This window comes from Tachysurus fulvidraco, chromosome 5, assembly GCF_022655615.1.
Source record: "Tachysurus fulvidraco isolate hzauxx_2018 chromosome 5, HZAU_PFXX_2.0, whole genome shotgun sequence".
Taxonomy (NCBI): Eukaryota; Metazoa; Chordata; class Actinopteri; order Siluriformes; family Bagridae; genus Tachysurus; species Tachysurus fulvidraco.
The window spans coordinates 8,346,904-8,368,968 of NC_062522.1; the positions used below are offsets into that span (position 1 = coordinate 8,346,904).

The window sequence follows — 22,065 nt, forward strand, 5'->3', positions numbered from 1 at the left end:
ATTTCAATTCTGTAACTGTACACTATGTAGTCATGTGCACTTGAGGAAACCCCCTAAAGCACGGGGAGAATATGCACACTGTGGACACACAGGGTGGAGGCAGGAACTGAACCCTTGACCCTAGAGGCACGAGGCATCCCAGAAAAAAGTTTGTCTAAAGTTGGCAAAGTTTGTCTAAAATGCTTCAGAAAACTGAGTCGGGCCGACTAACAAAACAAACGTGTAGCCAATTAGCTGAAAGGGGTGTGTCTTGTCAATATGAGGCAGAGAGAGTGTTCAGTGCGCATGTCTGACGTTAGCCTCTGCTGTTACCGCTGCCTCGGGTTCTAGGTCGTCTTTGGCGTGAAACGGAGCTAAACCTTTCACGGTACAACACACAGTACTACAAAAACACATTTGTATTACCATAGTATTACTCATTGTGTTCATTTATCGATAAAAATATCCCCTCGGCCAGCTGCCCCAGTAGGTTCTGCCATAATAGTTGCCTGGGTTACGTATATACTGTATGTGTGGGGCGGGGCTATCAAAATAGGGGTGACACCCACTTGGGTTAGGGGCGTGTTTGTTTTGGTGATTTCAAATGTCAACATTGGCTTTCAAACATTGCGCACCGCACCTTTAATATGATTGATTAAGATTTTTATAGATATTTATTGCAGGAGATTTATTTAACTGAGTGAAGTTTGCACGTATCTCAGTGGAGTTTCCTCTGTTCTACACTTGTCTAGTTTCAGGTTGGTAGTTGGTGACTGACTACAGAATCACTCCTCTCTCTCTCTCTCTCTCTCTCTCTCTCTCTCTCTCTCTCTCTCTCTCTCTCTCTCTCTCTCTCTCTCTCTAATGAAGATAAATAAATAAGCAAGTTCTACCATATGGCAGCTTTGCGCTCGACTGTATTATCAAGCTTCTTGATTCTGATATAATCTATCATCTGTGCACAATATGGCAACTACGAACAATAGTAAAAAAAAAAAAGATATTGGTGCACAAGTTAAACTAATCTTTTTTTTTTTTATTTACATTTAGTACATTTGGCAGACGCTGGATCCAACATGACAATCACACAAACAGCTAAAAGTACAATTATTAAAAAATATGTATATAGTTAGGTTGTATAGTTTGTTTGGAAATCTGGCCTGAAAGTATAAAACCGAACGCTGCTTTATGTGTGTGCTTGTTGTACAGACATTCTAGTGGGTAACACAAAAAGCACAATTTCAAAGGACAGGTAAGAGGAAAAAAAAGCATGTGCAGGAAAAAATAATACAATGAAGCATTGAGCAGCCATGTCTTTATATCCTTTGAAGAAGAAATGGAGACACAGGGCTATTTTGTTCCTAGGCAGAAACTCATTTCCCAGCTGATCAGTCAGGACACTAAAGCAGAAATGCTCCGAAAAAAAAAAAAACATTCCAGGGGCACTAAGGTTGGTGTGTGTGGGTGTGCAATCGGGAGCAGATAAAGTGGTACAGATTCCTCCGAGACCTGGAATGTGAAGGCAAGAGTTTAAAAAGTTTTGTAGGGTTGTCACACGGGAGCTCATGGAGGTTATGAAGCAGGGGAACAGCAGCACTCTAAACATAGAAGAGATGTCTCTGTCTCAAATGGGCTGAGACAAGCACATAGAGAGCTCGACAAGTTGCTAGGGCTTGTATTAGGGGTTTGGGATGATCTGGAATGCTGACTGAACTCCAGGATTCTTCACCCAACATCAGTGCCAGACCTAAGCAAAGCTTTTGTAGCTAGATGAACACAAATCCACACAGCCATGCACCAACATCTAGTGGAAAGCATAGAAGAGTGCACATATGAGTGTAATGGTCAAACGTCCATATACATTTGGCTGTGTAGTCTGTACTTGGACTATCTTGCATGTACAGCACGTTTGGATGGTAAGAGCTATTCCAAAAACTTCAGCATTCAGTTCTTAAAGTATTTTCAGAACGGATGTTTTGGGGGATGTTTTGAATCATTGTCCCATCTCTTTCCAGCTTCAGTTTCTTGACTGAGACACTACCTTCCAGAAGTTTATATATATATATAATTCCATCAATGGGTTGGCACTCCGTCCAGGGTGTATCCTGCCTTGATGCCCAATGATGCCTGAGATAGGCACAGGCTCCCCGTGACCCGAGGTAGTTCGGATAAAGCGGTAGAAAATGAGTGAGAGAGTGAGTGAGTGAGAATTCCATCAACCACCTTCTTGTGCCACTTGTGTTGTCAAACATCTCCAAAGTAAACAGCTACCAGGATGGTTAGGTGAACAGCTGACAACTTTTTTGACTTACTGGTTACACAAAACTGTGTACTTTTTGGCCATATATGAAAGGGAAATTATTTTATAATCACACACTCTGGTGTCGCCCAGCTAAAGATTGGGTTCCCTTTTGAGAATGGTTCCTATCAAGGTTTCTTATCTTTTCAGAGAATTTTTCCTCAAAACTCTCACCTCTGGCTTGCTCATTAAAGATTATTATTATTATTATTATTATTATTATTATTATTATTATTATTATTATTATTATTATTATTATTATTATCATTAATAATAATGATAATAATAATGATAATAATAATGATAATAATTATATATATATATATATATATATATATATATATATATATATATATATATATATATATATATATATAATTATTTTTTTCTAAGATTCTAAGTTCATCAATTTTCATAAAGCTGTTTTGTGACATTAGAGATTTGGTTTTAATTTTCAGTCCACAGCAGTTGTTTTAAAAATATCTATGGCTAGGCTAGTCAAGTCAAGTCAAGAAGCTTTTATTATCATTTCAACCATATATATATATACTGTGTCAAATTTAACAACGTTTCTCTAGGGCCATGGTGCTACATAAAACAACACAGAGCTAAAAGACCTGTCCTAGCTACACAAAGTGCATCGTGTGCAACCTTGTGCAACAACTTGAGACAAAATACAGTCCAAGCAAACACAATACAGAACACTACAGGACAGATACACAAAATAGTGCTGATCAGTGTGTGTACTGTATAACATAAAGAGCAAAAACTGGAGAAATTGTAATCAGAGAGGGTTCAAGTAAACATTATATTTCATATATAATAGCAGTTATATTAATATAAATACATTATTGTATTCTATTGTTTAGAAGTAAATATGTGGGGTTTTTTTTAGACAGAAGGTTGTTTACGTTTTGATGACTCTTCCGTGCAGATCATGTATCTGTAAGCAGTCCAACAGTGAATCAATGTTACCGGGTCAAATAAACCTTCCTGCCAGTCATTTCTCTGTCTCTGTCAAGACCTCGCCTTGAGTTTTTTTTTTAACTTCCCCTTTCTTAATGCTATTTATGGACAGTACAGACTGTGCTGGAAGAGCTTTGATATCTCCCTCATCCTGCTTTAAAGGTATCGATTACATTCGCTTTCCAATGCCTGGAAGTCGTGATCTGTTCGTTCACAATAATGTATTCATACCCACTTATGTACAGTACTTAAGCCGGACTGACATGAAGCTCTGGAGAATTGCTCACACAGCTTTTGTAAGTGAAATGAGAAAGTTAAATGAATCAAACAAGTGTGACATCTGTTTTCAAAGTTATAATTGGACTGCAGGTAAAATCACAGCAGGGCATTTTTATCATTTTATCAATTTTTTAAAAAAGTGTCCCATTTTCATGTAGGAGAACAAAGTCAAAGTTTTTATCTCTGATTTGATTGAAGGTGCGGTGCACGATGTTTGAAAAAATGAGAAAACTCTCAGAAAACTAACAAAACAAACGTGTAGCCAATAAGCAGAAAGGGGCGTGTCTTGTCAATATGCGGTGGAGAGAGTGTTCAGTGTGCATGTGTGACATCAGCATAAAGGGGCGTGTCTTTTCAATGCGCGGTGGACAGAGTGTTCAGTGTGCATGTGTGACATTAGCATAAAGGGGCGTGTCTTGTCAATACGCGGTGGACAGAGTGTTCAGTGTGCATGTGTGACATTAGCATAAAGGGGTGTGTTTTGTCAATATGCGGTGGACAGAGTGTTCAGTGTGCATGTGTGACATTAGCATAAAGGGGCGTGTCTTGTCAATACGCGGTGGACAGAGTGTTCAGTGTGCATGTGTGACATTAGCATAAAGGGGCGTGTCTTGTCAATACGCGGTGGACAGAGTGTTCAGTGTGCATGTGTGACATTAGCCGAAAGCGATTGAAACACTGACATGGCGGATACCTGCCGTTCCCTCTGCCTGGGTTCTAGGAGTTAAACGTTGACTTTCGCGTGAAACGGAGCTAAACCTTTCACGGTACAACACACAGTACTACAAATACACGTTTGTATTACCACAGTATTACTCATTGAGTTCATTTATTGATAAAAATATCCCCTCGGCCAGCTGCCCCAGCAGGTGGGCATATGGTAGCCTAGTGGTTAAGGTGCAGGGCTACTAAAGTTTGTGAGTTCGATCCCAGGTCCACCCAGCTGCCACTGTTGGGCCCTTGAGCAAGGCCCTTAACCCTCAATTGCTCAGCTGTATAAAAAAGTGAGATAATGTAAGTCGCTCTGGATAAGGGCGTCTGCCAAATGATGTAAATGTTCCACAATAATAGTTGCCTGGGTTGCGTATGTATGTGTGGGGCGGAGCTATCAAAACAGGGGTGACACCCATTTGGGTAAGGGGCGTGTTTGTTTTGGTGATTTCAAATGCCAATATTGGCTTTCAAAAATCGTGCACCCAACCTTTAAGGGGAAACAAATAGAAAACTTGATGAGGAGCTGTAAAAATCGATCGGTGCGAGACATTTTATTCAGACCCAACTTTGTAAAGTGTGATCGTTCTTCTCGTGCAGTATTAAGTTGTTTGCCTCTGCTCTTATAGACTGATTGCATCAATCGCTATTCATGTTTGATGTCCTCGCAATCTGAGAGATGTAGTATGTGCCTTATTTCATTGAATCAAATGAAGTCAGTTTACAGCAAATTGCACTTCTCTCCTTTTGTCCTGGAAGATGTCTCGGGCAGCACTCGACAGGTCGCTATGGAAACACAATCCAGCATTATGTCCATAGTAGCCATGGACACAGAACAGATCTTCTGTTTCTTCTAACCAAACCTCACACCACGGTCGCGTTTATCGTGCGGTTTTAACATTTCTGTCACCGAGACGTAACGGACGCACATCATAGCGAGCCGACCTTTATAACGAAGCGACATACGAGATCATTTACGCTTAAGAAGGCTCCGGCTTTCAGAGCTTTCAGAGATGATTCAGTTACAGAGGTGGAAAAAAGAACCTGGAAGCTCTCCATAAGCGAGTGAACCCGGACCGAAGCAGTTAGCTGTTTGTTTTTCCTGCTTGATCCGAGAGGTTGCCAAACAAAACACTGCTAAAGCCCAGACGTCGTCACCGTGATCCATGATGTCTGATGTGCTGACACAACGTCTGTCTGCATGCCAGCCACACAGCGTAAGCCTAGACAGCTGTACCGTTAAAGTCTCATGACTCAGATGCTGTCTGGATCGCTAGAGTCCGTCAACACAAGCGTGTGAAATGAAAACGCCGCACAGATTGTCGCCTTAAAATAACCAGGAAGCGTTTATTTATGTTTCCTGTCTGATATATGAAAGAAGCAAACGTTTAAATGTCTATACGAGACACGAGAATGTCAACAGTCTAGAAATAACGCAGGGGTGGACGAAGATGCCTGGACATGCTGGGCGAGTAAATATCGCAGTTGGTTCTCTTAGTGGTTTATTTGTAGCGATCCGGCAGTGATGGTAGGTTTAACAACCAAAATAAAGGAAAAATTACAAACACTTCTTATTGACCTGCACAAAACTAGAAAGGTTTAGACATAATTCTCTTCACGATGCACAATACTGTAGCTAAGGTGGACATAGTGTACTATACATAGTGGTAGAAGTGTTTGGTGTTTTATTTTGAAGTTTGGTTGACAAACATATTCAACAATGAAGAAAAAAAAAAGAATAAAGCTCCCTTAACCTAAGTCCATCGTCTCAGGGAGTTCCTCCTTGTCGTCATCTCTATCGGCTTGCTAATCAGTGATATATTTTAATCCAAAATTTCAATTCCACTTTGTGATGATGTCAGTTGTTTAAAACGCTAAATTAAAAAAAAAAAAAAACCACCTGAACAATTGACATTTATGTATAATACCTTTTTTATAACATGAATTTTCCATTTTAATTTGATGTCATGTAATTCCTGACTGACATTCATTTAGCATGTAGCTATGTTTACATGTTTACACAGTATCCACTTCCTCAATGCTATAACCTTACTATGTTAGCTACCCTTTATTCCAGGCAACACAACATGAGACAGGCTAGCGCATCGGTGCTTTAACACAGTGGTCCCCAACCTTTTTTTCGCCGCGGACCGGTCAATGTTTGATAATTTTACCGAGGCCCGCTGGAGGTGGGGGTGTGGGGTGGCGTCTATACAATTAAATTAAAATTAATAATTTTAATTTAATTGTATTTAATCATGCCTTTTTAACTCACTACAACGCTAAATCAATGAGAACTTTGCAACGAGACGGTTCCATCTGGGGTAATAGGAGACAATGACACCCGAAGTGTCCAGTTTATTCCGTTGTTTTGTTTTGGTTGCCATCACTGCAGAAAACCCCGCTTCATACAGATAGGATGTCGGAAATGGCAATAGGGATGTAAGTGCTGTGGTGGCAATCTCAGGCTATTCCGCCATGACTTTAATCCAGAACACCGGCAGAGTTTCTAACTTCTAACGTTCTAACGACGTCTGTTTCGTGCTCATTTTTGCTAATTTGTGGGTTAAATTTGAGCAAACACAATATACACGTACACCAAGCACTGTTAAACATGACAAAGTACCGGTGAACAGAGAGAAGAGCGATACACACCTTCTCTCTCCACCAAAGCTACAACGCCACTGCCGCTTGCAGCCGCTCAGCTCCAGACGTCACCTAAACCCGGCCCGATAGAATGATATTTTGCGCATGCGCGGTATTGGTGTGGCTTTAGGTGACGTCTCTCAGTTAACCTCTCGTCCATGTAAAGTTGCACAAACCTGAGAGAAATACACCACAGTAAATAAAATGGAAATAATTTAATGTTTCTTGGGGGGCCCGGTACCATTTGGTCCATGAACCGGTACCGGTCCGCGGCCCGGGGGTTGGGGACCACTGCTTTAACATGCCCGTTAAGCTAGCTTGTGTATTCATTATTTGTTCAGCACTGAGCTGTAATAAGTAACCCTGTAAATACATAACAGCTTATAAACTCATCTCAATCTTCCTTTTTGTGCGTGAGTCTCGGAAGCAAACGTCTGCGGTTTGCAAACGCTGCCCTTAAGCACTCGTATTATTTTTTTGTTTAATCCCCTGCATCACATCAAACCCCTGAAGCCCTAAATATGGAAATGTCACTGCGCTCTGGAATGCTACTGTATATCTCACATCTAACTGCGCTATTGTTGTAAGGAGTCCATTGAAATGAGCGTAATGAGCCTGACATTTCATTTGGAGATGGAGTCCGATAGGTATTTCAGTCTGTTCTGGACACAACAGCCTAGCAAAAGATACCAAATCTATCTACATGCTAATCAGGAACTGTAGTTAGCAAACAACTTCCAGCATCCTGTTCACCTTGATATCATTTACAGTAAAAGTCTTACTTGTGTAGTCGAGGTGTAACCTGAATAATATACGCTGATGTTCTGTGAATATCTTTATGATGTTACACTCCACAGTGGTGCTTAATATGAAGCTTAAACACTCAGAGCTTGAAGAATTTGTAGTGTATCCTACATACGGTTGGCATGCAAAAGTTTGGGCACCCCAGGTTAAGCAAATGGAAGATTAAATAATCTCCAAAAGGCATAAAGTCATAAGCAAAACACACGTTTTTTTTTGCAATATTTTAAGCAATATCCGTGTATTGTTTTTTTTTGTTTACTATAATGTTAAAGTGAAAAAGTGAAAGCAGCATGCTGTGAAAGATTGGGATCCTCAGGAGACTTTTTTTTTACACCCGGTCACTTCATGTGTTTTCTCTGATCCGATAGCTATCTGAATTGTTAAAACTGTTCCATTTACATCAGGCCACATAAATGTGTCTCGGCGAATCGGATATCCATCCAAAAACGACGGTTATGCTACAAAAGACAGCATTTATTTTTTGCATTGACGTACTTCCGTTTGGGAGGAGTATAGCGCTGACGTATGTAGCTTGAACAACCACATTCATTTACACCTGTCCAGTTTCATCTGAAATGCGTCCCAGACCTCCTCCTGAAGGGGTTTGAACGATCGGATTTATATCCGTCTCGAAAATGTTTCGGAGGGCATTTACACCTGGTCTTTTTACCATCGGATAGCTATCTGATCACAGAAAACACATGAAGTGACCAGGTGTAAAAACCTCCTTAGATAACTTTGACCAAGGTATCAGGCCTTAATTAGCCTGTTAGGGTCATGTCTTGTTTAATACTCGTTAGGAAATAGCAAATTTCCTTTAACCTTGTCCCAGCCATCAGCAGCCATGGGTTTCTCTGTAACTTTACATCTTTCGGAGATACTTTCATCTTCTGCTTGCTTAACAGTTCACATTAACAGAGATTCTTTTCTTGGCCTTATTTCAGCATCTTTTCTTTTTCTTTTTTTTTTTACTACCCACGCATAAACATCATTTACTTAAAAATACAAACATGTACATACATTTTACTTACATAATATTGTAGCCCAGTTTGTGCTGAATACAATGTTATGTGATATTAGCCATTAATATGTTTTGAAATAACTGAAAAAAGACCAAATGTAAGAGCATGTCAGAACCTCTGCCAGTGTCCCAAAATGGTCAGACCCCAGAGGGTTAACCAGTGGTGCCCAAACTTTTATGCCCTATTTTTTTTTTGTTTTGTTTTTACACACTAGGACCAATATATTCCTAGGAAAGAAAATGTATGTTTTCTTTTCCATAGAAAGAAATGTTTTTCTTTATAAAGTAAATGGAGATTCGAACCTATTTCTGCTCTCTGAGATGCCCCGAGCGCTTGATTATAAGCGTCTTATATTCGAAGGTCTTGTCTTCAAACACTCAAATTCAGCATGAGGTTAAAAACAAACGTCTCACACCGAAAGCCAACGAGTCCTGACTCGTTTTATATCAGACTCCTGGCGATAAACTCGTTATACGGTGAATAAGTATTTAATCATGTAACAGATTAGAATGTAGTAACAGTGTGTTCAGTGAATCACTATCACTAACCGTTGTGACTGACCCGCTATGCTAGAACACACTCCCACTTTACCGTGACTAGTATCCATCAGCTTTGTGTGTGTGTTAGCTAATAGCATTCAGGCTGCGGTGGCTTTGCAGATTAAGGTCCGAGTGGAATTCGAGGCACGATCAATGCGTTTCATTGTCCGGCTGAGGGAAACTCGAGCTAGGCTTTTTCTCCCAGCTGTCAGCAAATCTTTATTATTATGGATTTACGGATCATTAAAAGCCGTTTGTTAATGCGCAAACATTTCTCAGACCACACTGCAAATAAATGTGTGTGATCTTTTTATTTCTCAGGGAATTACTGATCATACATGTATTAGCTAGCGGAGTGAGCTGGAAACGGTGCCAGTGTGCTGCTTACGGTCATGACCCGATGATTAGGAAACTTGGTGTCTAAATCTACACCAAATTTACACACGTGTACTAACACAAATAATACGTAATGCTGTGGTCTTAAGCAGAAAAAAGTAAAGAAATTATATATATATATATATATACACACACACACACATAATGACAAATGAACGCTATTGTTGTTGCAAAGCTGTAGATGGTTATGGTTGTACAGCTTCAAGAAACAACCATGAGAATGAATAAAATAGTAAAATAAAATAAAAAATAATCAAATAATCCTTTTTTTTTTTTGCGTAGCACAGAATGTCCAGGACGAAAGAGTTTTATTGTTGTTGTTGTTGTTGGTGTTGGTGTTGTTGTTGTTGTTATTTTTGTGCCTGATTTTGTCGCAGTTTATTTTCTGTATCTAAAATTATTTAATATTTTTTATACTTTATATATATTTATATATATACTTTCTTTCTTTCGTTCTTTCTTTCTTTCTTTCTTTCTTTCTTTCTTTCTTTCTTTCTTTCTTTCTTTCTTTCTTTCTTTCTTTCTTTCTTTCTTTTTCCTATATTTTCCCTCCCTCTTTACTTTCCTTATTTGTCACATTATTTCCTATTGTCCTTCCTTCCTTCCTTCCTTCCTTCCTTCCTTCCTTCCTTCCTTCCTTCCTTCCTTCCTTCCCCTTCTCTCTCTCTCTCTCTCTCTCTCTCTCTCTCTCTCTCTCTCTCTCTCTCTCTCTCTCTCTCTCTCTCGCAGCAGCAGCAGCAGCAGCAGCATTTGTTTTGCATTAACAGCAACATTTATCCTTCTTTAATACTAGTAAATACTTTTTGCTGGAGTACACCGTGTTCTCAGAGCAGAAATCTTGAATCTAAACTATATAATATATTAAATGTATATTTATATAACTATAAAAAATCTAAAGTGCAAATATATACAGTATATAGGTAAAAAATACTGGACCACAGTACTTATGTAGCCTGTGCAGACTTGAGCAGCGAGGTGTGAAGTGGTGCGTACATCACATTTAATATGGACGATGTGAAATAACACAAAGATGTTTAAGGTTTTACATATTTTACATGTACCACTACGACTGATGTGCTGTTTAAGAGGGAATGTAGCGGAATATACAGGTGAAATTTCCTCCAAAGTGAATCGACACTTAGTACAAAAATTCCTTTGAGTTTTGCATTTAATAGAAATAACGTCATCTCTGAGATGCCCGAGATCTCGGCGTGCTTCAGAATAAATATCCGAGCCGTCAGACTCTTTCCTGCTACCGTGTCCAAGTCTGTTTCCACAGATCACATTCCCTTCCCTCTTCCAGGGATTGTACTGCGTCTTTTCCAGCTTGATTACTCTGTCCATTTTCCTCACTTGTATCCACACCTCAAATCCTGCTTCATTGTTCATTACAGTCGTGTGAGAAAGAGGAACAGACTTAATGCTGGTAGGCAGCTGAATCCCACGGGTTCACATTTATTAATGAAATAAGATCTAATCACAAGTCATTCCTTCCTTCCTTCCCTCATTCCTTCCCTTCTTACTTTCTTCCTTCCTTCCCTCCCTGCTTCCTCTTCCTTCCTTCCTTCCTTCCTTCCTTCCTTCCTTCCTTCCTTCCTTCCTTCCTTCCTTCCTTCCTTCCTTCCTTCCCTTCTTCCTTCCTTCCTTCCTTCCTTCCTTCCTTCCTTCCTTCCTTCCTTCCTTCCTTCCTTCCTTCCCTTCTTACTTTCTTCCTAACTTCCCTCCCTCCCTCCCTCCTTCCTCTTCCTTCCTTCCTTCCTTCCTTCCTTCCTTCCTTCCTTCCTTTCCTTCCTACTTTCTTCCTTCCTCCTAATCACATCAGTTCCAGAAATCTCATGTTTAAGGCAATAGTTTACCAATTACAGATGATAAGCTGGCCTTTACCAGTGAGAGAAAGAGTGAGAGAGAAATATAGAAGTGGCCTTTACGCTTTTTCTTTCTCTGTCTCTGTACTGACTTTCCCTTCTGTATTCAGCACCTGCACCTTCAAGATACTGTGCGTCGTTATAGATAATTGGGAGGACAGCGACGCCCCAGCGTCTCCGGATAACGCTAGCTCGGCTAACAGCATGTAAAATATGGGGTTAAAGTGGCAGCTCTTTAGTCCTCGCACCAGTCATGGGTGAATATTCTCATCATAAGGGATGCTTTCTATCCATGTTCACCTGTGGCGTGAAATTAAATCCGAAAGCTCTCTCATACACACATTCAGAGTGTGTAGAATGAATCCACACATGCTTTTTTTTTGAAGCAGATATGCATGCGATTGTACGTAATCCCAGTCTTAAATCGTCCACGCCGATGTCTTCGCCGCTGTACTGTAATCAACGAATAAATACTCAAGGCGAGGTTTCAGAGCGTCTGATGTTACGGCGCTGTTAATTTCGCAGTTTATATTCACGCACTTATTCTGATAAGGTGGACGTTTTATGGATCGGGAACCGTGTGTTTAACGTTTCATGGTAAAGCTGTTCTTTTTTTTTTTTATTCTTTTTTTAATTGTTTTAATAAATACAAAATCTATCAGGACAGAGAGCTTTAAACGTTCTGGTTTATGCTGATTAAATTCAAGGCTGGAGAAAGGATAGTTTATATCTACTATAGCATACATTATAAAGGAATCCTTTAGTTCCTGAATATTAAATCGGACTATAAACGGATAAGAAGTAAGGTGTGCTGTCTTGTCATTAACGGTAGGCCTTCTGCAGCCTTGGGAGCAATCATGGACATTCAGTTGCTTATCTGACATGCTCATATCGTTGTCTCCTATCGTACGTCAGCAGAACAATTCGTCTTTTTTTCCGTCCACACGTGACACGGTCACTCAGGTGCGCATTCAGGCCATTATATCATTTCAAGCCTGTACTACTGCACCTTATTTCTGGCAGCTCTGCCTCTGAGCACCATTCCATTTCTGCAAATTATCCAGAATGCAGAAAAACAAGTTGTTTTCAATTTTTCAACATTTTCCAGCACCACCTCATTGCTACAGTCTGTCTACAAGCTGCCCACATCAGATTTAAGGCGCTGATGCTTGCCTATAAAGCCAAAAAACGGATAAGTAACCTCTTACCTCAAAGGTAAACGCATCGCACAACACTCTCTCTGATCCTCAAGCATCGTCTGCCCGAATGTCTGACTTACCCCTTCTCTCAGGTACAAGGAAGACATGCATCAAGGCTACTTCTTCTCGAGTTGGCATCTTCTCGTAGAATGTCCGAATCCTCATTGAATCGAATTGCATAACAATGATCGTCACTGTTTTATCTGGTTTGTTTGTTTTGTTTTTGTTTTTAAATGCTCGGTTTAAAAAAAAAACGTGCGGAAGTGGGCGGATAGAGCTTTCCTCTGTGACGCAGAGTGACGCAGCATGAGCAACAGTCTGAGACCTCGCATGTGGCCGACATCACGTGGCTATTAGGAAAAAGCCGGGTCTCGTGGGTGGGACTCTAGATTCTAAAAAAAAATCAAAGGTAAAATATTGGATGCTCGGATGCTGCTTATGGCCAGTCAGATATGTAGAGCTAAAAATCGCATGGGGAAGAAACACAGCATCCAGGCAGAAGGAAAACAACCCATATATTACAATCTAATATATTGATAATAGCATTTTATTTGAGTGCACTTTTCAGAGCACCCAAGGAGCCGGTACTGATAGAACGCAGTGTTCTGAATGCATAATAATAATAATAATAATAATAATAATAATAATAATAATAATAATAATAATAATAATACTGAGAGAGGGAGAAATGAAAAGAAAGAAGAAGAACAAGAAGAAATATGTTTTTTTTTGAGATAATAAACATAAAACTAAATTATATTATGCAGCTTACTGAAAAAAACCCATATGTTTATAACCTCTTATTTAAAAGCTTTTATTTAAATTTAGCTTATTTTTTTATTTTTATTTTAAAAGCTTGTGTTTATTTTCCAAGCTGTAGCATCTGTCCATTAGAATGAAGTTAATTTATTTTATTTTTTTTGTTCGGCTTTTCTTTCAAAACTGAAAGAATGTAAATCGAACAAATACATTATTAGCGCTAACTAATCTAAAATTCTAGAAGCTATGTATGTGCTCTGTGTTAAGTAGAATGCAGAGGGGGAGAGAGAGAGAGAGAGAGAGAGAGAGAGAGAGAGAGAGAGAGAGAGAGAGAGAGAGACGGACAAAAACAGAGAGAGAGAGACAGACAGAAACAGAGAGAGAGACAGACAGAAACAGAGAGAGAGAGACAGACAGAGAGAGAGAGAGACAGAGAGACAGACAGAAACAAAGAGAGAGACAGAGAGACAGACAGAAACAGAGAGACAGAGAGACAGACAGAAACAGAGAGAGAGACAGAGACAGACCACCCAGATAAACAAGAGCATCTACGTTTTACCCGCTTATACTTTCACAATTGAAGGTGCATCAGAGAAATCTATAATAGAGAAAGACAGACGACAGGTTATTAAGGTTCATACGGGGTAGACGAGATTCTACAAAGAAACTCGTATAAAAGAAAATGACAGTTTCTGAAAAAAAAAGCTACTAATTCTGATACACTTTTCACCCGGCAGGCCGTTCCTGTTTTTTAATGAGACGCTAGACACTTTTTAATGAAAGCCACAGCACCCTCCTTTGCATTTTAATTGCCAAAATATTTTCCTCACCAGGGCACCTTTTATTACAAAAAGAGAGAGAGAGAGAGAGAGAGAGAGAGAGAGAGAGAGAGAGAGAGAGAGAGAGACAGAGAGAGAGAGAGAGAGAGAGAGATGGGAGGAATGATGGAAAATAGGGAATATGACAGAGGGAAGGGAAAATGATGGGAAGGAAGGAAGGAATGAAGGAAGGAAGAGGAAGGAGCGAAGGAAGGAAGGAAGGAAGGAAGGAAGGAAGGAAGGAAGGAAAGGGAAAAAAGGAAGGAAGGAAACAAATGAGTAAAGTAAATAGGGAGGGAAAATAGATAGATAGATAGATAGATAGATAGATAGATAGATAGATAGATAGATAGATAGACAGATAGACAGATAGATAGATAGTTAGATAGATAGACAGATAGACAGATAGATAGATAGTTAGTCATATTAATATGAAATAGCGTAGAATAAGTCTAATTATGATAACGAATACATGTTTGCTGTTTTGTGAGGCAGATGGAAAGTAATGTCTTTATTCTATCTCCTTTTCTCTGTTTCATGTACAGTATGAATTTAAAGTGAAGAACATCAAGAAGAAGAAAGTCAACATTATGGTCTCTGTGGATGGAGTGAAAGTTGTGCTGCGCAAGAAGAAGAAGGTGAGGATCTGGGTGGTCCAGGTTTACTTTAGTGTTTTTAACACACAGTATATTATCATATATATTGTATTGTTTGCAGTAACTTTTTTTTTTATAGTCATTCCAAACATTTTTTAATGTATGTTTAAAGTATTCATACTTTATTTTGTACACGTTCATAAAAACGATTACTACTTTATTTTTCCACAGGTTTATTATTTATAATTACAACACTACAGCGAACCTGTACATTGTGAAACATAGTGAATGTCAGAAATGTCATCTCTCTCTTTTTTTTCCTTTTCTTTTTTTTTTCTTGTTTGGTCAAATTGTCCATGTTTTTAAACACTGTGGGAAAATTTAAGGGGTTTCCCTGGTAATGAAAGAAGAATAATTGCAGCACTGGCTAGTCAGCTGAGGAAGCAATCAGATGTAATTCAGTGAATGGGTGGAGATTGGAGTAGTGTGTGTGTGTGTGTGTGTGTGTGTGTGTGTGTGTGTGTGTGTGTGTGTGTCTGTAGCATCCTCTTGTAAACAAATGACATTTAATGACATTTAAGCGAGAACTCTTTTCCTTTTAAAGGGTCGGCTAACGTAGTATTATTCTAATGTCTGTTGGATTGTCGTTGTACATTTTTTGTTTGAATGTATAAATAAGCATAGATTAAAGCTCACAAATGTGCCCCAAATGTAATTCCTGGCCCGTTTAAACACAGTTTTTTTTTTTTACCCCATTTTACATCTGCAGCCATCTACATATTCGGCAGAGCAAAGCAATTGTGAAGCTCCGTTTTTCAGGATGGTATCATGTGCCTTTGATTGTTTTGTTTATCTGCTGTCTATATTTTATTCATGCCCAATTGCTGGGGGCTCCTGAGCGGTGCAGCAAAGGCGCATTTGCAAGATCAAACCCTGACAAGTCCAAGAGAGCAAAATTGGCTGTGCTTTCTGACGGGAAGGAGAGGAACAGTTTGTCATTTACAGCCATACTAGTAAGTTCTGGGATTTTGTGGGCTTGTGTATGTGGAAAAGGGCAGATAGCGCTTTGCTTCGGGTGTGTTAGGCCGTGCTGTGAAGCAGCTGTTTAGAATGTTTTCTAGCTCCCTGTGTTTTAAAGGAAGCACATCTTCTTGAAGAATGTATTTTTCCTCGTTGCATGATGGAGGAAAGCAGGCTGGTGGGTGGGAATGGGAAAGTGAGCATATAAAACGGACCCAAATGAAGGATAGCCAAATAAGCAAGGTTTAATAACAAAAAGACACGAAACATGACACAGACTAGAGACAGGACAACAGGACAAGACAACAGTAGATTCCGTGCCGCACAAGGCAACACGGCACAGTTAAATAGACAAAGGTAATGACAATGGGAAAGGCGGGAGGAGCAGACAAAGGCGGGGCAGACACGTGACGAGGAACATAAACAAATGCACATGGCCAAAGTCCGGGCTGAGTCCTGACACTCGCGCTCTTGTGGATGAATAACAAGTAATCATCAGAACCACATTCTAACATCCAGTGGAAAGCCTTTCGCAGAAGACTGGAGAATCTTCTAACAGCAAAGAGGGAACCTAGGCAGGGGGACACATGGCAGTACTGGTCAGGTGTCCTCATATGTTTGCCCATATAGTGTATATACAGTATGTAGTAGAAAACAAAACTCCAGAATTTTGCTAACAGTATTATGCATTTAGGCAGAACTCGCGTTCTGAACTATTTGACAAATGCGTTTTGCTTTACTGTATTTACATTCTTGTCTTTAGAAATTGTTCACATACTGCAGATGCACTGGACATAGATAAAGCCAAAAAGTAGTGCAGTACGGCATCATTGGCTCAAGCGGCTAAGGCTCTGGGTTGTTGATCGGAAGATTAGGGTTTAAGCCCCAGCACTGCCAAACTGCCACTGTTGGGCCCTTGAGCAAGGCCCTTAACCCTTACTGCACCAGTGGCCTGTATCATGACTGACCCTGTGCTCTGACCCCAACCTACATGTGCCAAAATTATTGCTTCTATATATCTTCTATTACACGTTGTTTATTTTACATTTAAAGGAATTGATATTACAATCTGAAATATATATCTGCCCACCATTCGTATGATGAAACGCCAGAGGCAGGTTTGATGTCCGAGGCAGTTTATGTTTTGCTACATCATTGATTTATAACATGTCTAATTACAAGTGCTGTGTAGAGCTTCATTACTATATTAGACTCTACATTCGTATCCATGGAGGATAATCATTAAATCAGAACTAATCAGGGTGCGACTTTATCAGATGGCTTCATGTAGGAGCTGAACTGAAACGTCCTTGTGTTTAATAACCACCACCAACTTAAGCAGAATGTATTTTAACTAATTAGTTATTTTAGTTTCTGGACTTTTAGTGAGAAGTGGCGTAAACCCTGTGAGGATCCTAAAGCATCTAGAGATTGTAGCAGCTTCAATTGTGTTCTGCTTCAAGAACATTTCAGACATTCAAAAAGAAGATGCCAACTCCATGTTGTCTTTAAGGACATCGACCTTCTCATCAATAAACAATTGTTGGATGTATATGACTGTAGAAAGGACATTATTCATAATAACACTCTTAGGTGTTTATAACAGTTTATAATCACACCTTCCAGTGTCACCCAGATGAGGATGAGGTTCACTTTTGAGTCTGGTTCCTCTTAAGGTTTCTTCCTCTTCCATCTAAGGGAGTTTTTCCTCACCACAGTCACCTCAGTCACCTCAGGCTTGTTCATTGGGGATAAATACAAACTCATATTAATATGTCTAATAATATTTTGTATAATATTAAACTTTTTGTACTATATTTCTTATGTTCTGCAAAGACGATCGATGCATTTTCCCAAAGTGTCTCTTGTGTAGAATAGTTTGAAAGTGGTTTCCAGAGATGTCCAGTAAATGCACACGGTCATGGGAAAAATAATCAATGTCATTTATTTATTTATTTATTTATTTGTTTTATTTATTTATTTATTTATTTATTTATTTATTTTCAGTTACTAATTTTAATATAGTATTAACAATGTCATCAGATTTAAGAGCGTCCTCCAAGTGATTGTGAGTTGATGAGAAACCACTCACTGGCAAAGCCATTTTTATTCCTAAATGATCTGGAACTTGTGCCTCTGCCATCATTAATCATCTCTCTAAAGCAGTGGAGTTATTAGGAGCATCGGTGCCTGTATTAGTCATTCGCTCATTCTCTTAAACTCTCTTTCTCTCTCTTTCTTTGTGTGTAGAAAAAAGAATGGATGTGGGACGAGAGCAAGATGATGGTGATGCAGGACCCCATTTACAGGCAAGTTCCCAATCACTCTGAAGTACATATGCAATTCACGGCTCAGATCACAGCTAGATTTCTGCCTCTGTATGACAGCGCGGAACAATCTGTAGCTTCTCTGGTGCTGTACTGCTTAAAGATGTAACAAAGGCTTGGAAAAGCCTTTGTGTTGAAGCAGTGTTCAGTGCAAGGTTTTTGTTTACGTCGGAAAAATAACGAAAGGGTTTTGCTGTAAAAAATTCAAGATCATTAGGAGGAAATATCTTGCTATTGGTTTAGCTAGTGATGTGGATTTAATGCTTTGGGGAACAGATACAGTACTATGGCAAGTTTAAATTGGGTTACATATATTTCTAATTAGTTTTACACTGGTGTTTAAAGGTGAGGTTTTCATTGTTTGAAAGCCAATGTTGACATATAAAATCACCAAAACAAACACGTCCCTAACCCAAATGGGTCCCACCCCTCTATCGATAGCTCCGCCCACATATACATACGTAACCCAGGCAACTACTAGAAATAAATGTGTCTTTATCATAGCTGAAGTGAAGAACAGTACGATTGCAGATAAACAAACAAGCTGACACACAAGCATCATCATGTAAAGGACAAAGGCATATATTAGTTCTGTGTAACAAAGCAAAACCAACGTTACTCACCTATCGAGAAGGAAAAAAGCGCCTCGGCGTCTTAAGTAAAGTTTCCCGAGTCAATAACTCCTGTGCTAAACGCTGTTACTACACAAAACACGGTTGTAGCTGCATCTCTACATTACTACGATAGAAAAGAGGTGTTATTTGTGTAGTAACAGCGTTTAGCTCAGGGGTTATTGACTCGGGAAACTCCAATCTGCGAATATGAATACTTCCTGCTCCTTCAGTTCTCTCCAGCGCTGGAAAGCTGATCCTATATTAACACGTCCTACTTCTTGCCTTATCGTAAGCCTTTCTTCACTTTCTTTCTTTGTTTTTATCCTCCATGTCAATGTTAAAACCGCTTTCTGCTAATGTCACACATGCGCACTGAACACGCTCTTCGCCCATATTGACAAGTCCCGCCCCTTTCTGCTCATTGGCTACACATTTGTTTTGATTTTTTTGTTTTGTTTGTCTTCCCGACACAGTTTTCTGAAGCATTTCGCAAACAACGGAGACCCCTCCCCCAGCAAATACAGGTTATAAAAGTAGCTGTGTATAATGTGCAGTTCATGCATACGTATGTCAGTTTTCTTGACTAGACTCCTCTGAGATGAGGTTTTTCACTAGCCACTAGATCACCAGCCACCAGCTTTTTTTGTTATTTGCTGTTAATCCTTAAAATATATTTAATCGACTGTAAATAATAAGAAACTGAAAAGAAAAGTAAGTGTCTCTCCTTCAGACACCGTGTCAGGAAGCGGATATATGAGCATTATTAACTAATCCCAATCACCAAACTCAACGTAAAGCAAGAAGAGGTCAGTCAGTCAGATTTCCAGAACATAAGACACACAGCCTCAATATACAGACAAAACAAATGTCAAGGAACCATAGAAACAAATATAATGTGCACAAGGAAATTGACAGGATCTTGCAAAGGTTAGAGCTACACCGGAAGACGTGGCATTAAAGGAAGCTGCCGATAGAACATCAGGTGGGTTAGAGCTATAGGATGTCATGAATTTTGGATGTGATGATATTAGCTAGTGGATCGGTATCGGATTTGGACATGACCGTGTACTCCATGAGACCCCAAAAAAATGACCTGGACTTTAAAGAGACTATTAATTAGTGATGATATTTCTATATATGCCAAAAGTAGAGTGCTTTAAGTGCATTCGCAAAAAGAATTTTCGACGGACTGAATTTCTCTAGAATCCATAATATCTATCTGAGATCTGAACCTACAGACATGTGAAGGTTCAGCATTCACTTCCTGCACATAACTCAGCTCTGAATAAGGTTTCGAACCATCCATAGTGATTCCAGCCGATTTGGATGAACCCAAATGCAAGCAAAAATGAACACAGTTCATCCACATTGTAGCTAGGAGCCGAATTCCTCCTCAATTTACAGCTAGCTTATTTCACATACACTGGTGTATAATCTGTTCAGCCTGGAATATTAACTACCATGTGGAACAGTTTTACTATGCCCACATATTCAACTTGTTTCTTATCAACGCTAATTAAAAGTAGAGGATGATGTACTCTTTACTTTGCATGTCAAGATAACATCGTGGGCCAAAGCACTTTGCACAATCGGGGTGTCATTATATGTCTTTTTTACATAGTACATCCTCAAAATGCCATTCTCTTAACCACATTTGAGATCTATTTATTCCACATCCATTACTGAATCATGAATTTCGACTCTATTATTCTGCAGCGCTCTTTTTGTTTCTTTATTTTCAGCAGTCGAATTTTGCACAGGGAGAGATTTTTAAGACCTCTGATAATTAGCACTGGAGGATTACCTAATTTGATTAAAAAGCCTGACTTGCCCTCCAGTGCCGCATTTGCCAGGTGGATGGTTGCTCATGTTGAGGTCTGACTAGGAGGCGTTTCTCAAGGTGAACCGTAATGTTTTCTAAGCTGTTCGCTGTAGCTGAGTCAGGCAGTGGCTGGTGTTTACACACCATGTCTGACCATGAGCTCATAATGACATTGCGACATGGGCTTCAGATTTCTGTATTAGCTGGAAGTAGTCGATAAGATTCGGCACGATTACGGAGGAGCGATATGCACACTTTCTTTTTTTTTCTCCGTTTCTCAGACAGATTCAGGAACTATGCCGTATATATTCAAATAAAATATGTTTAAAAGCTTCAGTGTTAATTATCTCACGGTTCTCATCATTGCTGGGATGAAGTGGGTTGTAATTCTAGCTGTTACGATACCCCATGTTTTATTGACGCGGCTGTACATTTGAGCATTAGCTTTCTCAATTAAAGCAAGCGATTGTGATGCAACACTTTGCGCATCATCTCCAGTGAGAATTTATTCGCATCATCTCCAGTGAGAATTTAGGACAACGAAACGCGTGAGAAATTGCATTGGGCCATGTGTGCTGTGTTTCTTCTGGATTCTTCTTAATCTCTCTGTCATTTTCTCTTCTGTCTGTCTGTCTGTCTATCTCTCTCTCTCTCTCTCTCTCTCTCTCTCTCTCTCTCTCTCTCACTCACACACACTCTATACAGTGGGGCTCGAAAGTTTGGGCACCCCAGGTAAAAATTTGTATTAATGTGCATAAAGAAGCCAAGAAAAGATGGAAAAATCTCCAAAAGGCATCAAATTACAGATTAAACATTCTTATAATTTGTCAAAAAAAGAAGAAGATTTTTTTCCATCATTTAGACTTTCAAAATAACAGAAAACAAAACAAAAAAAAATGCTGTCTGCAAAAGATTGGGCACCCTGCAGAGTCTATAGCATGCGCCATCCCCTTTGGAAAGTTGAGACCTGACAGTGTCATCTATTGTTCATCTAATCATCGTCTGGAAAGACCAGGTGATGTCAATCTCAATGGTTTTAAATGCCCAGACTCATCTTACCTTGCCCCAACAATCAGCACTATGGGTTTTTCTAAGCAGTTGTCTAGAAAACTGAAATTGAAAATAGTTGACGCTCACAAAGCAGGAGAAGGCTATCAGAAGAAGATAGCAAAGCGTTTTCAGATGCCAATATCCTCTGTTCGGAATGTAATTAAGAAATGGCAGTCATCAGGAACAGTGGAAGTTAAAGCAAGATCTGGAAGACCAAGAAAAATATCAGACAGAACAGCTCACAGGTGTGAGTAAAGCAAGTCAAAACCCACGTTTGACTGCATGATCCCTCCAGAACGATCTGGCAGACACTGGAGTTGTGGTACACCATTCCATTATAAAGAGATACTTGTA

At 39.5% G+C, this 22,065-nt stretch overlaps 1 protein-coding gene across 4 annotated transcripts in view; it reads left to right on the forward strand.

Moving 5' to 3' along the window:
- nos1apa (nitric oxide synthase 1 (neuronal) adaptor protein a) overlaps positions 1-22,065 on the forward strand; it is a 143,612-nt gene that overhangs the window by 38,030 nt on the left and 83,517 nt on the right. For 2 of the 4 annotated variants that reach the window (XM_027154433.2, XM_027154431.2), the window contains exons 3-5: positions 14,828-14,920; positions 15,763-15,891; positions 18,149-18,207. In XM_027154433.2, coding sequence (XP_027010234.1) covers positions 14,828-14,920; positions 15,763-15,891; positions 18,149-18,207 — 281 coding nt within the window. The remainder of the gene's footprint in view (positions 1-14,827; positions 14,921-15,762; positions 15,892-18,148; positions 18,208-22,065) is intronic. The other 2 variants (XM_047813730.1, XM_027154432.2) reach the window with 1 other exon arrangement.